Source organism: Biomphalaria glabrata, chromosome 15 (assembly GCF_947242115.1).
Source record: "Biomphalaria glabrata chromosome 15, xgBioGlab47.1, whole genome shotgun sequence".
Taxonomy (NCBI): domain Eukaryota; kingdom Metazoa; phylum Mollusca; class Gastropoda; family Planorbidae; genus Biomphalaria; species Biomphalaria glabrata.
Window position 1 is genome coordinate 10,071,215 of NC_074725.1, and position 15,319 is coordinate 10,086,533.

A 15,319-nucleotide genomic window follows, 5' to 3' on the forward strand; every position below is an offset into this window, starting at 1 on the left:
TTAAACAATTTGCCAGTTCTTGCTATTGAGAGTGATATATGTGGGAAACATAATGTTGAAGATATACTGTATGACTTCGCTACACGCAAGGCTCGTAAAGTTAATTTGATCGTGATTTTGTACTAAGTAAAGAAAGTATAAAATGTAAAGACCAATTTATTTTTTTTAGTACAAAATCACTTATGCCTATTATCCTTATCCCTACCCAGACTAGGCCCCGCGCAATCCATTTCCCATAGGGCCCCGCAATCGTTAGGACCGGCCCTGCTAAACATCAATGACTTAAACTCTGTCAATCCGTTGGTTTTCCTGACTGATTCAGCCAACCTATTTCATGCTGTAATCCCACTAGGGAAGAAGGAGCATTTGTACAATGGTAGGCCTACTAGAATATGGAATGAGGAATGTAGAAATGTGCTTTTATCTTTGCGTCTTTCTGAGTATTTTATTAGGTTTTTTTTTTTTCTATTTGGAGATAGATCTACTTTAAATCTAGTTCTGAGTGTCACATTGCATAAATCTATTTCATTTGTTATTAATGCAGGCAAAAGAACCCGAAGTAAGGCGTTGTATAAGCGATTATTATTTGCTCAGTTTGGTGAAGAAAATGACAAGAACTCTTTCACAATGAAGTACAATAAAATGTGGTTGTCAAAAACCAGAATGTTAGAAGAGTTTTGTAGTTTTATATTTTTATTTTTTATAATTTTTACAATGTTTCTAAATTATTGGGTGTTAAAGGTCCAATTTAAAATAAAATATTGCCAAGAAGAAATTGGACTTTTCAACAGACTTTTTTTTCACAAATCTAATCAGGTCTAATTCTAGATCTAAAGTATCTAAAGCTAAACTAGTTTTAATTAGTTATTAGAATTGATGTAGCCAATGACAATGTAGCCTAACTTTCCTATCAGTGATCTGATCAGTATCACTATGATGAGACTATCATACTGACTATCAGTTGAGGCTATCTCGGTGTATATTATTATTAATATTATATAATATAAAATAATATTATATTATAGATCTCCATCATCTATTATACTCATAGACTTACGATCTATATATAAACTTCACATTATAAAGTTGTGCACGGCATTTTAATATTTATGATAGATTGACGGAGCCTGTTAACATCTTTAATCTTTATAGATCTAGATAGAGATCTAACTGAACTGTTAGTAAGTGAAATTCATTTTATGCTATATTCATAATGATCAGATATCCCTTCTTTTTGTCAGGTTGTTCTAACATCTGGCCAGACAGAGACTGTAAAAGATGGGCAGAGAAAGGGGAATGTATTCTAAATAAAAAATGGATGGAAAAAAATTGTTCCAGAAGTTGCCACATTTGTCACACAGGTGAGTTCCCCCTTTCAGACCCTGGGGCAGATGATGTAAAGGTCATTTGATTCTGTGGCCCAGGATTAATGAGGGTGTCATGTGACCAGCACAATGACCAACTGCCTTTACTTTTCCCCATCTAAATTCAGGTACCCATTAGAGATGGGTGGACCCACAGGTGAGACATTTGATAAACTTTATTGATCGAATGATTCTTGCCTCCAACAGGAATCAAACTTCAGATTCTCAGCTAAGTAGCCAATGGCTATACAAATCCAACACTTTGTTCTCATTAATCACTCCGGTAGGCACCAATATTGAAACAATTTTTGGTTTAATATTCAGACACCTAATATTTACAGATCTTACACATTTACCTTGAATAAATATCTCTTGAACAGGGAAAGTTATTCAGATAAAGATTAAGGAAAACTAAACAGATGTAATATGTTGTGGGCTATCTCATGTGTCGAACATTAAGTTAACAAATCAAATCCAAGAACTATATATTGTAGAATGGGTGGGTAGCATTTAGACTCATTTGCAATCTATGTTTTCTTGCTATTTTTTTTGTTCCAATTTTTTTTTTCTTGTAATAATTGTGTAATATATATCTGTTTAGTTTGCATTTTTCGTGATAACTTTTATTTTTTGTTGTTCTAGAATGCAGCAACATATGGCTGGAGTCAGATTGTACTAAATGGGCAGCTCGAGGTGAATGTAATCTGAACAAAAACTGGATGGAGAAAAACTGTAAAGAAAGTTGTAAAGTTTGTCAAAGAGGTAATTTGTGTTACATCTTCTGAGGTAATTTGTGTTACATCTTCTGAGGTAATTTGTGTTACATCTTCTGAGGTAATTTGTGTTACATCTTCTGAGTCAATTTGTGTTACATCTTCTGGGGTAATTTGTGTTACATCTTCTGAGGTAATTTGTGTTACATCTTCTGAGGTAATTTGTGTTACATCTTCTGGGGTAATTTGTGTTACATCTTCTGAGGTAATTTGTGGTACATCTTCTGAGGTAATTTGTGGTACATCTTCTGAGGTAATTTGTGGTACATCTTCTGAAGTAATTTGTGGTATATCTTCTGAGGTAATTTGTGTTACATCTTCTGAGGTAATTTGTGTTACATCTTCTGAGGTAATTTGTGTTACATCTTCTGAGGTAATTTGTGTTACATCTTCTGAGGTAATTTGTGTTACATCTTCTGAGGTAGTTTGTGTTACATCTTCTGAGGTAATTTGTGTTACATCTTCTGAGTCAATTTGTGTTACATCTTCTGGGGTAATTTGTGTTACATCTTCTGAGGTAATTTGTGTTACATCTTCTGAGGTAATTTGTGTTACATCTTCTGGGGTAATTTGTGTTACATCTTCTGAGGTAATTTGTGGTACATCTTCTGAGGTAATTTGTGTTACATCTTCTGAGGTAATTTGTGGTACATCTTCTGAAGTAATTTGTGGTATATCTTCTGAGGTAATCTGTGTTACATCTTCTGAGGTAATTTGTGTTACATCTTCTGAGGTAATTTGTGTTACATCTTCTGAGGTAGTTTGTGTTATATCTTCTGAGGTAATTTGTGTTACATCTTCTGAGGTAATTTGTGTTACATCTTCTGAGGTAATATCAAATCTTCATAGGAAAACTACCTGGTCTACTAGGCTTCTGGTGATGGTTCTGATAATTCCATTCTGTCATTAAAGCAAGTTTGAGCTTGGGTGTGATAATCTCCCTTTCATAAAGAATGTCTGAAACTTTAGAGTTAATCTGATATGGATGACTGGGACGTAATCATCTTCTTTTTTTGAAGTAATGTCTGTATTGTATAAGATTAGAAGACTGTACAGTTCAGGGCTTCTGCTTTGGGTTTCAATTTAACCATTATGTCTTATTAATTTTATCTCTGGAAACTAAGGCTTTGGCTAGAGCTCAAATGATGCACTGTTGTTCAATTCTGTTTAAGTATGATAGGATTTGTAATGGCACTACTTGTATTAAAATAGGTTAAAAAAAACACACAAAAAACAACAACAACTGAAGTATAAGTAGAAAGAGGAATATGATTTAAATACAACTTTATTTTCTTTGAAGCCCCCTAATCAAAGACTTTTATATGCTATTATTTTTTTTTTAAACTTATGCAAAGAATTTTTTTTTTGGTCTGGTTTTGTTTCAGATTGTACTAATGTCTATTCCAATACTGACTGTGACAAGTGGGCTATTAGTGGAGAGTGCTCTGCAAACAAAAATTGGATGGAAACCAATTGTAGGCAAAGCTGTGAAGTTTGTTTATCAGGTGAAGACTTGAAACAATATATATATTTAAATAATATATAAATTGGCCCTAAATATATTTCTTTCTATAGATGATCTAGTTTTCAATAAACATAAGATGTTATAAAATGTTTTGGAGGATTCAAATTTCATTGAGTTCAAAGTACAGTCCAAAGTTTTGATATTAAATTTTTTAATCTGAATTTTATTATATCTTAGGTTAGGAGGTTTTGTCTCTGATCTTAAACATCAACAGGTGTTGTAGTAGATCACAAATTCAATAAAATAATATGGGGAAGTTACCACATAGTCCAACCATCTCATTATACCTTGAAAATTTGCTAGATCTATTTTTGATTATTATATGATTTAAATGTGTAATAAAAATGAGCAAATATACTTTACAGACTGTCAGAACATATGGCCAGATACAGACTGCAAAAAATGGGCAGACAAAGGAGAGTGTTCAGCTAATTCAAAATGGATGGGAAAATATTGTAGGCGGAGTTGTGATGCTTGCAACAAAAGTAAGGTATTGTTTCTGTGCAAAGGCAGCCTTAGCAGTGCGCGGGGCCCTGGGCAAATGTCATACTCGGGGCCCTGAGCCGTAAGGGTAGACTAAATATATTGTATCACATCACGCTAACGGACTCGTCCGCCTCTAATGCTGAAGACCTTATTTTTGTTACAAAACATACTGCCATACATAAGTACTGGCCTTTTAACTACATAAATCAAATTTTTCTTCACTATAACTTTTGGATATGGATACGTCCACAAAACCCTACATAAAAGACATCTGCTCTTTGTGGCTAACATCAAGCGTGCAGTCAAGGATGATGGGAAAATATGCAATCATGTCTATAAGCTCGTTTTTAATCCTATATCTGAGGTTCTGGTCTTGAGCCTCGGCTTCTTAATTCGTCGAAAATGTTCTTGCATGGTTGGGTCGAATTTGTCCATCATTTCAAGCAAGACTAAAAACTGACCGGCGCATAAAGTTTCTCTGTTCTTCCTGGTCAGTGTCTGTTTGGCTTGTAACTCAAAGTAAACAAACTTATTATCCGGCCAATAGTATAAAAGGTGTGGCTTGTGGTCCAGACCCTTGATTGACAACCTATCTCATAATAAACAAACTCATACCAGATTAACCTTATAGAGATATGGCTTGTAGTCCCGCCCCCTAATAAAAATTCTTCTCCAAGTAAACAAACTCAGTTCTCTCATAAGATGTGACCTCTAGACGCATTGACATCTGGCTTAATGTGGTCAGCTGCCTATCTGTGAACTCAATGTTATGGACTAAACAAACAAAAGGGGGTGGGGGTTGCACATCTCTACCTCTGGAGATATACCCACACATCTAGACAGATTATCAGCGTGACGTAGTTAAGGAATATTACATGTTTACTAGACCACTCAAAGGTCAAAACAAGCTTTTAAAATGTGCCAGACATCGCTGCTACGTATGTAATGCGAGTTTATAATGTGAAGTTTTATTTCTATTTTGATTAACACGCCTTGTCTTTGTACTAAAAAATATTTGGTGCATAGTCATTGTTTATAGTTTTAAAAACAGATTCTTTTATTTGAAACAAAAACGTTAATGTATTTCATAACTGACATTATTGAATCATGTCCACTTTATGAATATTGGTATATTTTTATTAACATGGAGATTTAGTTTAATCTTCTTGTTGGACATCGTTTATCAGCGTCGATTCGGCAGAAGCCGGAGCTGGAGCGACTATCCGGTGCACCCCTACTTAGTATAGTTCAAAGTTCAAATTAACTTGAATGACACATGAATCTTATTAAACTTCTTTTTTTTTTTTTTTGGAAGGAACATCTATAGTTTATAAAATGTACCTCTTGAATATATTTTTTGGTGGTAAAAAAAAAATAGATTTTATTTACATTTTATTTTAAAAGTGGAACAATTAAAAATGTCACTCAGAAATATTATAAAGCTTTAAATTCCTAGAGTGAACATTTTCAGATTGCTCCAATAAGTGGTCAGACACAGAATGTTACGACTGGGCAGATAGAGGAGAATGTGAAAGAAATGAACATTGGATGAAGGAAAACTGTTTTAAAAGTTGTGGAGAATGTGCTGCAGGTTTTTCTTTTGTTTCTTTTTTTTTAATATACACAAAACAACTAAAAAAATATCACTTGGCTAGCACATACAATCATAATAAAAACCCCAATGTATTTATATTTATTTTTATATATATTTATTTTATTTATAGTGTAGAACAAAACTAAACATTTTTCTTAATGATAAAGCAATGTCTTGAAGTTCACATGAAATCAAATCTAATTCATTTTTTTTAGGTTGTACTAATGTTTGGCCAGATTTCAACTGTAACAAGTGGGCAGATAGAGGGGAATGCACTCACAACAAAGAGTGGATGGACAGAAACTGTAAAGAAAGTTGTGGGACCTGCAAAACAGGTGAAGAAGCTATTGTTGTTGTTGTTGTTTTTTAAGACATTAACTTTTGATATCATTATGTTAATAACAATACTCTTTTTTAGCTTACATCTCCATTCAGTGTTATATTTTGATTCAATATCATGACTAGATCTGCATGTCCACAGGCTGTGTGAACATTTGGCCAGATAAGGATTGTGACAAGTGGACAGAAAATGGTGAATGCAAAGCTAATGCAAAGTGGATGAAGAAAAATTGTAAACAAAGTTGCAGGTTTTGTAAATTAGGTAACAAGATTTCTTATCTTTGGAGAAAGATTTTTCAAATTGTTAAAAATTTACAAAAACTTTGACTTCAACATTTGCTGTTCAGGCATACATTAGCTTATCTAATAAATCACAGTACAAAAATAGCAACAATTCATTTCTAAACTATGTTATGTTAATTAGGTCAATGCATACTTATCTTATTCTGATAAAAAAAAGAGGATATTAGTTCAAATGCTTTTTATAAGTAAAGTAAAGTTTTCCTTTCAGACCTCGTGGTCTATAGGGCAGATGATGTAAAGGTCATCTGTTTCTGTGTCCTTTGGTTAATGAGAGTGTCATGTGGCAACTGCCTTTACTTTACCCCAACTAATCTCAGGTATCCATTAGAGCTGGATGGACATCCAAAGATCCCAAAATTAAAAATCCCAGTCTTCACCAGGATTTGAACATGGAACCCATGGTTTGGAAGCCAAGTGCTTTACCACTCATCCACCGCAACTGCTTTTTATACAAAATAAATGGTTGTGAAAGCAAACTCTGATTTTTGTTTATATTCACATTTGTGGTTGTGCCAGGTTCTGAATGTAAACAGGCAACTTCATTCAAAGAAATGTTGAGAAAAAAATACTCTGCCTTTAAGACCTTCTAAGAGGGGAAATTGTGGCTGATATTTTACAAGTTTGTTGTTTAGTGATGTAATACCTAATCTCATTAACTTTGATTAGAGATCTTTTGCACTTAATAATGTCCTCAAACCCTAAGAAGAAAATCTTGGACATTATAGTTAACAAATTGATTATTTTTAATACTTGTCCTCTACCTTATTAAACATTTTCATCTTTTAGTATATTTGTTTTCTCTATTAAGTTGCAGTCAATTAGTTTTTTCATTTCTTTCTATTCAGTTAATGGCACTGTTAATGAAAGAAAAAGTTGGTACAATAATGATACACTGGATTCCATTGATGTTTATGATGAGAGTAATCTTTTTGCTGTGGACAACATAACAGATTTAGGAAATGACAACATCAAAGAATATTCTGGTGAGGAGGAGGATTTTGTTAATGAGGATTCTTCAGGTCTTTCAAACTTATCAACATTGATGATAAACCTGACAACAGTTTCCCCAACACCAATCACAAGAAAAATGAAGAGTATGTATTTTAAAGAATATCATTCTGATAATAAAAAAGTTTGTAGATATGGTATAAATTTCTCTCAAAGCTAACTGTGTGTCCTGAGAAAGATCCAAAAGAAATTTGTCCTGAACTGCACATGAAAGACGTATTTCCTTAGAAAAATATTTTATTGTTTCTATGGATACATATAGAGGTGTACTTGTAATTAGTTTGACAATTTAGACACTAGTTTGACACTTTTTTTTCATAACTAGAGTGTGGCAACATCTGGTCCGATGAAGACTGCAGTAAATGGGCACTTCGTGGGGAGTGTTCATTAAACAAAAAGTGGATGGAGAAAAATTGTAAAGAAAGTTGTCAAAAGTGTTCCCAAAGTAAGATCAGCTAGCTTCCTGTGGTGAAGTATTTCAAGGTTTTAATTTTATGTATAATTTGAATTAAAATTAAATCTAGATGTTAATCTAGATATTAGTCACTGTATGGGGTTGTCTTGACTTCTGAAATGATAAAGGTCTCTGGGTCAAATCTTAGAGAAGACTGGGTTTTGAATTTCTGGATTTTTAGGATTCCCCTGAGACCACCCAACTCTGTTGGGTACTTGGCATTAGTTAGTGAAAGTAAAAGTGGATGGTCACATAACCTTTATATCATCTCCTTTATAGATTACAAGGTCTAAAAAGGATACTTTACTTTTTTTTATTAGTCACTGAAAATCAACCCATTGTCATTTTTTGTTTTAAAACTAAAAAAGAACCTTCATAAATACTTTATAATTTTATCTCTTAGTACTACTACAGTTTATAACAAATAATAGTTATTTTATTTTTGTATACAGATTGCACTAATATCTGGCCAAATAAGGATTGTGATAAGTGGGCCAGTCGTGGTGAATGTGAAATTAATACTAAATGGATGGAAAGGAATTGCATACGAAGCTGTGATGCTTGCAATCAAGGTATAAGTTGTTTTTTTTAGGTTTTATTTTTAACAAATGAAATGCCTTATAAATCATAGGGCAGTACAAAAAATAAAAAACTATGAATAGTTAATTTGAATTTAAAATATTGAGATTTAAAAAAAAACAGCCCAGGTTTTGAATAAGTTTGGTATTTGGAAAGAACAGAAGTATGTTATTGACAAAACTGATAATGGGGAAAAATTCATTGCATTTAAAGTGTGTTAATATTTTTAGTTATATTATTTTTAACATTCAATATAGGCTACAATTTAGTAATTTAGTAATGGAAACAGAATATTAAATTATATTAAAGTTGTTTTTTTCTCTGGGGAACAATTGCTACATAGTCACCATCCTACTTAATGAAACTTTTGACATAATCACTTAATTTTGGATTTTATTTTTTTCAACTTAAAGCTACTTCAATTCAAGATCGCTACAACAAAATTATATATTTTACCAACATGTATCAAATTTTGGGTTATTGTCAGTTGTATCTATAATAGAACAGAACATTGTGTTACTACACAGATGAGGGTGGTGTGTACCAGAAGTTCTTCTTAGAAAGTTTTGTTATTGTTTAACTCACTCACATTATCTCCTAATATAATCTGAAATGCATTCATGAATGCTATAAACATTTTAGTTAAATTTAGCAACTTGTTTTGCATATTTTAAAATCTCTCTTTGAAAAAAATAATATTTCAGATTGCTCTAACGTTTGGCCAGATACAGACTGTATTAGATGGGCTGATCGTGGCGAGTGCTCTACCAACCAACTTTGGATGGAGACAAACTGTATGAGGAGCTGTGCAGCTTGTAATATGGGTATATATTGTTGTCCTAATGTACTCTAGCTTGTAATATGGGCATAAATTTTTGTCCTAATCTACTCTGTTGTTAGTTGATCTACAATAAAAATTGAACCATAATCCTCAAATGCAATAACAAAACCAAATAAAATACTTAGACACAAAAATAAAGGCATACTATTTAATCATCTTTTTTTTTTTCATTATGTTATATTATATAAGATAAGATAATAAAAACCTAGCTTAAGTTAAGCATTTGTAGGAACATGTATAATGTATAACTTTCCACACTTTAAATGTTTCAGAACACCTTTTTTTCTGTAAAAGCTTTATATTTAAAATGTAGTCAGTACAGAAAGTTTCCCTTAGCCCCTACTATAGTCTATGTCAAGAAATATAAACCTTTCTCCCTTAAAGTAAATCTCATAAAAGGATCAAAGTTGAATTTGAAAATAATAATGCTCATAGCATTTTCTCTGAGTTTGTCACATTTTGAGAGATGTCAAGGTAGTTAATTATAACACTTCTCATGATGCATACTTATTTCTACATTGCCAGATTGTTTCAATATATGGCCTGATGCAGATTGTAAGAAATGGTCAGAGCAAAACGAATGCTCTAAAAATCAAAAGTGGATGCAGACAAACTGCAGGCTTAGTTGTGATGCTTGCAATTTAAGTATGTGTCTAAGTTAATATTGTTCCATCTAATTATAAAAATCACTTTCTGGGTCAGGATTTTAACATTTTACCATCACAAGACAGATTTCCTTATGTATAGAAAATATTATTATTATTATAAGGGAAGTATTTGTACAAAAATCATTAAGCACTATAGATTTGTATTGCTTTGAAGTAACTTGAACATATATTCACTTATAAATATGCATTCTAAGTTAAAAGATAAAAATTTAGTAAACAGAAATAAAACAAAAAACATGTAGAAATATTACAAAATATTCAAACTCAGGCCTCTTGATAGCCAAGTGGGTTTTGCCCTTCAGCCTAACACCCCACTATGTCTTGTTATCTGATATAGTTTATGAAGAGGAATTAATTATATTAATTAATTATATACACTTAATAAAATGGCATACCTGTCCGTCATTTCCTTTTTGAAATACACTTTGCAGCTGATCAGATCTTCTCCTTGAAGTAGGTTACTAAAACTGTGTTTTTCATTGACTAGATTGCTCCAACCGATGGAACAGTTCACAGTGCACTCAGTGGGCTGATCAAGGGGAATGCTCTAGCAACAAAAACTGGATGGAACAGAATTGTAAAGAAGCTTGCAAAGTGTGTCAATCAAGTGAGTTACATTGTACCTCACAGTTTTACTGGTGCTCAGAGTAAAAACAAACTCCCCAATTGTATGGATTTTCAAAACAAATATTTTGTGTTCAGACATAAATCAGTATTTAGTACTTTAATAAAAGAATAATAAAATGTATACATTTGTTTCACTTTCATACTACAATTAAATCTCTTAATTGGATCATTAGTTAAAAAAAAATTAGAGCATGATTTAATTAATTAATTAATATTTTTTCGACTATGGCTTATTCCTTTTCTATATAAGATAGGCTCTCAGGGCTTTACTGCTGGCTCTAGCTCTGGCAAATTCCTTTACTCAATAAGATAGGCTGTCAGGGCATTACTTCTGTCTTTAGCTCTGACACATTCCTTTACTCTATAAGCTAGGCTGTCAGGGTGTTACTGCTGACTCTTTAACAACCTCCTGTTACATATTGTCATTACTTTTTACCTCTTGGTGTTATGTAGATCTATGCTGACCTATTTCTTGATATATCTTTTTTTCTTCTGCTTGGAGCTGGGTGGCTGTCTTGTTGTGTGGTATGCGCTCTGGACACTGCCACCATCAAACCATGCCGTCCTGCAGGATGTTTGGGCTAGGATGCAATAATATTCAAATCTGAAAGAACATCACAAACATGTTCTAAAAAATTGTGCCATGCAGGAGCTTTGGATGATGATTAGTGCACTAAAATGGACTGTAATTTTGATATGAGTAACAAAAACAACATAACAAACAAATAAACAATATAACAAACATTGAAAGCATTGAAAGTAAAATGAAAGCTTCAGCAAATCAAATGTCCTTAAGTTTAGGCTAAGAATGTGATGGTGTTTCTAGAGTTTTATTCCTAAAATGTAGAAATATATCTAATAAGAGTCTTGTGTTCATGTCTGAAATTTTGAATTTTGGGATTCTCAGGATGCCCATGAGTCTCTAGAACTCATTATAATGAGTACCTGATAATAGTAGGGGAAAAGTAAAGCAGTTTGTCATTGTGCTGGCCACATGACACACTTAACTGTCAGCCATAGAAACAAATGAGCTTTACATCCTCTGCCCTATAGTCACAAGGTCTGAAAGGGGTTCCTTTACCTTTTTTTATCTAACAATTAATGAAAGTTTAGTTATTCTTTCCAAAGATAATATAAAATGATTTTTTTTTAAAAGACTGCCAACTCTTCCATTTTAAAACTCAGTTTTCTCAATGTTCCTTTATTGTCAACTATTTCTCTTTATCCCATAGCATGTACTTATGTTTTAAATAAGTCAATTTTCTTATAATTTTATACAACTATTTTTAGAGAAAAAAAAAGTGATGTATGTTTATATTGAATATTTTAGATCTGGGCCTGAATGAAACAATAACATATGGACTGATGAACACTTCTGTTGACAATGAGGACAATAACACACTATTGAATCAAGAGAGCTTAGAGTTTTCTGGTGACCATGAAGCTGATATAGGACAAGAAAATGATGTAGGTCAAAATCATATCACCATTACTGGACTTTTATCTCATCCTAAGTCTCTTGGTTCACAAATCAAGCAGCTCTCAGCATCATCATTATTAAAAAATGTAGCAAAGGTTTATGGTGTTGTGCTTCCTGCTGTAGAAGGAGTTGGATCAACAAAGATGGTAGATGAACTAACAGTTGTAGCATCCTCAACATCTAAAACATTTAGAAATACTAGAACAAAAACACAACAAGGATATTTGTCCACACTCTTGGCCACATTGTCTTCAACATCTTCAGTGTCTTCTGCAACCCAAACATTATCTCCAGCATCAATATCATCTGCTTCATCTACAACTGGTGCAGCGACTTCCCACAGGACTACTTCACCAGCACAATCAACCACATCACCACCAGCTTTGTCCTCCATAAGATCAACATCAGTTAGAGCATTTAGCCAGTTCTCTGTGAAATCCACTCCTTTATTAAAGCAGACCTCAGCCAGCAGTACTAGTAAGTCTAGAGTTTCATTATTTCACTGTATTTACCTTTCTTTTTTTGCTTTAATGAATAAGTTTTCAAGGAAGCAAGAAGTCAGTTGTAAGGTGTGAGGTTTCTTGTTGTCAAAAGATTTTCTTCCTAGCTTGTTGCTTTTACTTTATCTGACAAGATTTTCCTTGAAATTTCAATCTAATGCCTGAATACCTGATGTTTCTAAATAGGAAAAAAAGCAACATTAAAAATACAGGAAATAATAAAAAATGTGTTCACTTTACAAATCCTTTAGCCAAGATAATGTTGAATCTTTATTCTTTCTTTTCTTTTCTTTGTCAACTTCTTTTTTTTTTTAACTTGATTTTGTAGCATGTCTCATGCTATAGAATGCTCAGTGCACTATGGTCCAATCTCTTGTGGACATTTTAGGGGAGGGGATATCTAGGAGGTTTCCATGCCGCCTTTAGGCACCAAACACAGCTTGAGTTGAGAATCAAACTCCACTCCCATAAGGTAACCTAGAAGTTTATACAACTCAGCCACACATCCCACGTAATGAAAGTTCTTGTACAATTTTTTCTTTATCAGTGTGTTTGTTTTCTTATGATAAGATAATTTTATTGGTCCAAATAAATGGAAATTCAGTTTGACCTCAATGGACCTCATTCACCAATTGTAAACAAGCAACATTTAGCCACGTGATTCTCTATCTCTTCTATACAAATTACGATCTAATTTTTAATACAAAATGGCTATGACGTGACAGTTATTTTCGTTGTTTTATCAATATTATCATATGACTAAATGTTGTTTGTTTACGATTGGTGAATGAGGTCCATTGAAACCTCAGAAGTACTACTATAACAATAACAATATAGATGCAAACACAAACAACATTCACATAGTAACATAAGCACACACACACACACACGACTAGTGCCTTATGAATGTGGCTTCTTGACCAATGTGTCTTGTCTTTTAAAGAACTATTTTAAGCTGAACAAATTTGCAGAAGTTTTTTTTTAGCTTTACAGAGTTATTTTTGTCTTTACATATTGTAAAAAAATCTGTGACCTTTCTGTTTCTCAGAAGTGCCCTGTTTTAACAGATGGCACAACAGAGACTGTGAGCTGTGGGCCCAACGAGGACACTGCAGGATTAACCCAAGCTGGATGTTAAAACATTGCTCCAAGTCGTGTTTCTCTTGTTGACAAGAAAATATTTAGATACACAAGTCCTTCATTATTTAATGTCTTCTTTTTATATTTAATGTATTTGTCTTTCTTGTTTTCATGTTACTTTGATTTATAATCAATTTGATACACTTATTACTATCCACTCAGGAAGGGAATGGCAGTTTATTTTTTTTTATATACAGTCATTACATTGCTAGTGGAACATAGTTAAAAAAGAGAAATATAAATGAATCCTCCCAGGAGGCATCTTTGGTAATTAAAGCAAATTTTTTTAACTACCAGCTGTGTCCCCAAGGGAGATAGATTTGAAGAGTTATTCTTTAGACACATCTGCTTAATTAGCTAATAAAGTTTAAACCTTGATTTCTTGTGCGGGGCAACAAAACTGTTTCAATTTATTTTTTCCTGGCACATCAAATCAATGTGGACAATTATATTAGCTTACAATAGCTTAACTAATTTTCAAAAGTAACCTTCCTAAAAATATTGCTGTATTTTAATGGTTAATATCTTGTTAAACTTTATTTTTGTACATATCTCAACCTGCTGTTGCAGAATCACTAAGAGAAAAATATTTGGCATTAACATTTAGAGTTTGTAAACAGCAGTATTAAAGTGTTGTTTTTTTTGTTAATACCCAAGATAAAATCTTGGACATAAGTTAATTTTTTTTAACAGGGACCAGAGGGGTGTCAGATTATCAAATACAGATTACCAAAGGTTAGCTGTACTTAAAGAATTTAGCCTCTTAATACCTCTTGATAGTTTCTCATTTTTCAGGAGATAAAGTTTTATGCTTTTGCCATCATACAAGTGGAACAAAAACTTGAACATTAAACAATGTGTCAGGTCAACTGTCTAATCACAGAACCACAATCCAGAATGTTTCAGTACTGAACACAGTAAGAAGCAGATGAGAAGAGGGGAGACTTGAGTCTCAAAACATGTGCACCTGCAGCATACATTGTAGCCAATTATTGAGTGTCTCAGATTAAAACAGATTATTTAGTGTCAAGTCAGTGTCACATCTTATCTTATATAATACAGACGTTACTTCAAAAAAGAAGATGATTACGTCCTACGCGTCATGCATATTAACCAATGAACTAAATTCTGCCAAGTCACTGGTTTTCTTGGCTAGCTCAGGCAACCCATTCCATGCTCTAATAGCACTAGGGAAGAAGGAGTATTTGTACAAATTTTTATATTCTTTTTATACCCCTCCCCCCTTTTTCAACCCTTGGTAACTATGGGGGAAGATGATGTAAAGGTCATGTTTCTGTGGCTCACGCTTCGTGAGGGTATCATTTGGCCAATACAGCGACCAACTGCCTTTACTTTCCCTAAGTAATGTCAGATACCCATTAGAGATGGATGGACTCTAAAGATCCTGAAAGTAAAAATCCCAGTTTTTACCAGGATTCAAACCCACAACCCCCAGCATGGATGGCAAGTGCTTTACCACTCAGCCTTTTATATTGATAATTATTTATTTTGATGGAACAGATTTTTTCATGACACATATTAAGCTACAATGTAAATACTCAATCTGAATTAAAACAGCCTTAAAAAAACTCTTATGAAATCATTTGTACACAAATTATTTTTTTTTGGTTTGTGTTT

The 15,319-nt window shown here is 32.9% G+C and overlaps 1 protein-coding gene across 1 annotated transcript in view; it reads left to right on the top strand.

Annotated features, from left to right (window-relative positions):
* Positions 1 to 15,306, top strand: part of LOC106055728 (balbiani ring protein 3-like) — a 44,279-nt gene extending 28,973 nt beyond the window's left edge. Inside the window, exons 13-27 of the mRNA XM_056012400.1 lie at positions 1,242 to 1,361; positions 2,007 to 2,126; positions 3,523 to 3,642; positions 4,028 to 4,147; positions 5,620 to 5,739; positions 5,958 to 6,077; positions 6,224 to 6,343; positions 7,230 to 7,478; positions 7,718 to 7,837; positions 8,299 to 8,418; positions 9,130 to 9,249; positions 9,792 to 9,911; positions 10,422 to 10,541; positions 11,892 to 12,518; positions 13,590 to 15,306. Coding sequence (XP_055868375.1) covers positions 1,242 to 1,361; positions 2,007 to 2,126; positions 3,523 to 3,642; positions 4,028 to 4,147; positions 5,620 to 5,739; positions 5,958 to 6,077; positions 6,224 to 6,343; positions 7,230 to 7,478; positions 7,718 to 7,837; positions 8,299 to 8,418; positions 9,130 to 9,249; positions 9,792 to 9,911; positions 10,422 to 10,541; positions 11,892 to 12,518; positions 13,590 to 13,711 — 2,438 coding nt within the window. The 3' untranslated portion in view covers positions 13,712 to 15,306. The remainder of the gene's footprint in view (positions 1 to 1,241; positions 1,362 to 2,006; positions 2,127 to 3,522; positions 3,643 to 4,027; positions 4,148 to 5,619; positions 5,740 to 5,957; positions 6,078 to 6,223; positions 6,344 to 7,229; positions 7,479 to 7,717; positions 7,838 to 8,298; positions 8,419 to 9,129; positions 9,250 to 9,791; positions 9,912 to 10,421; positions 10,542 to 11,891; positions 12,519 to 13,589) is intronic.
* Positions 15,307 to 15,319: the final 13 nt, after the last annotated feature.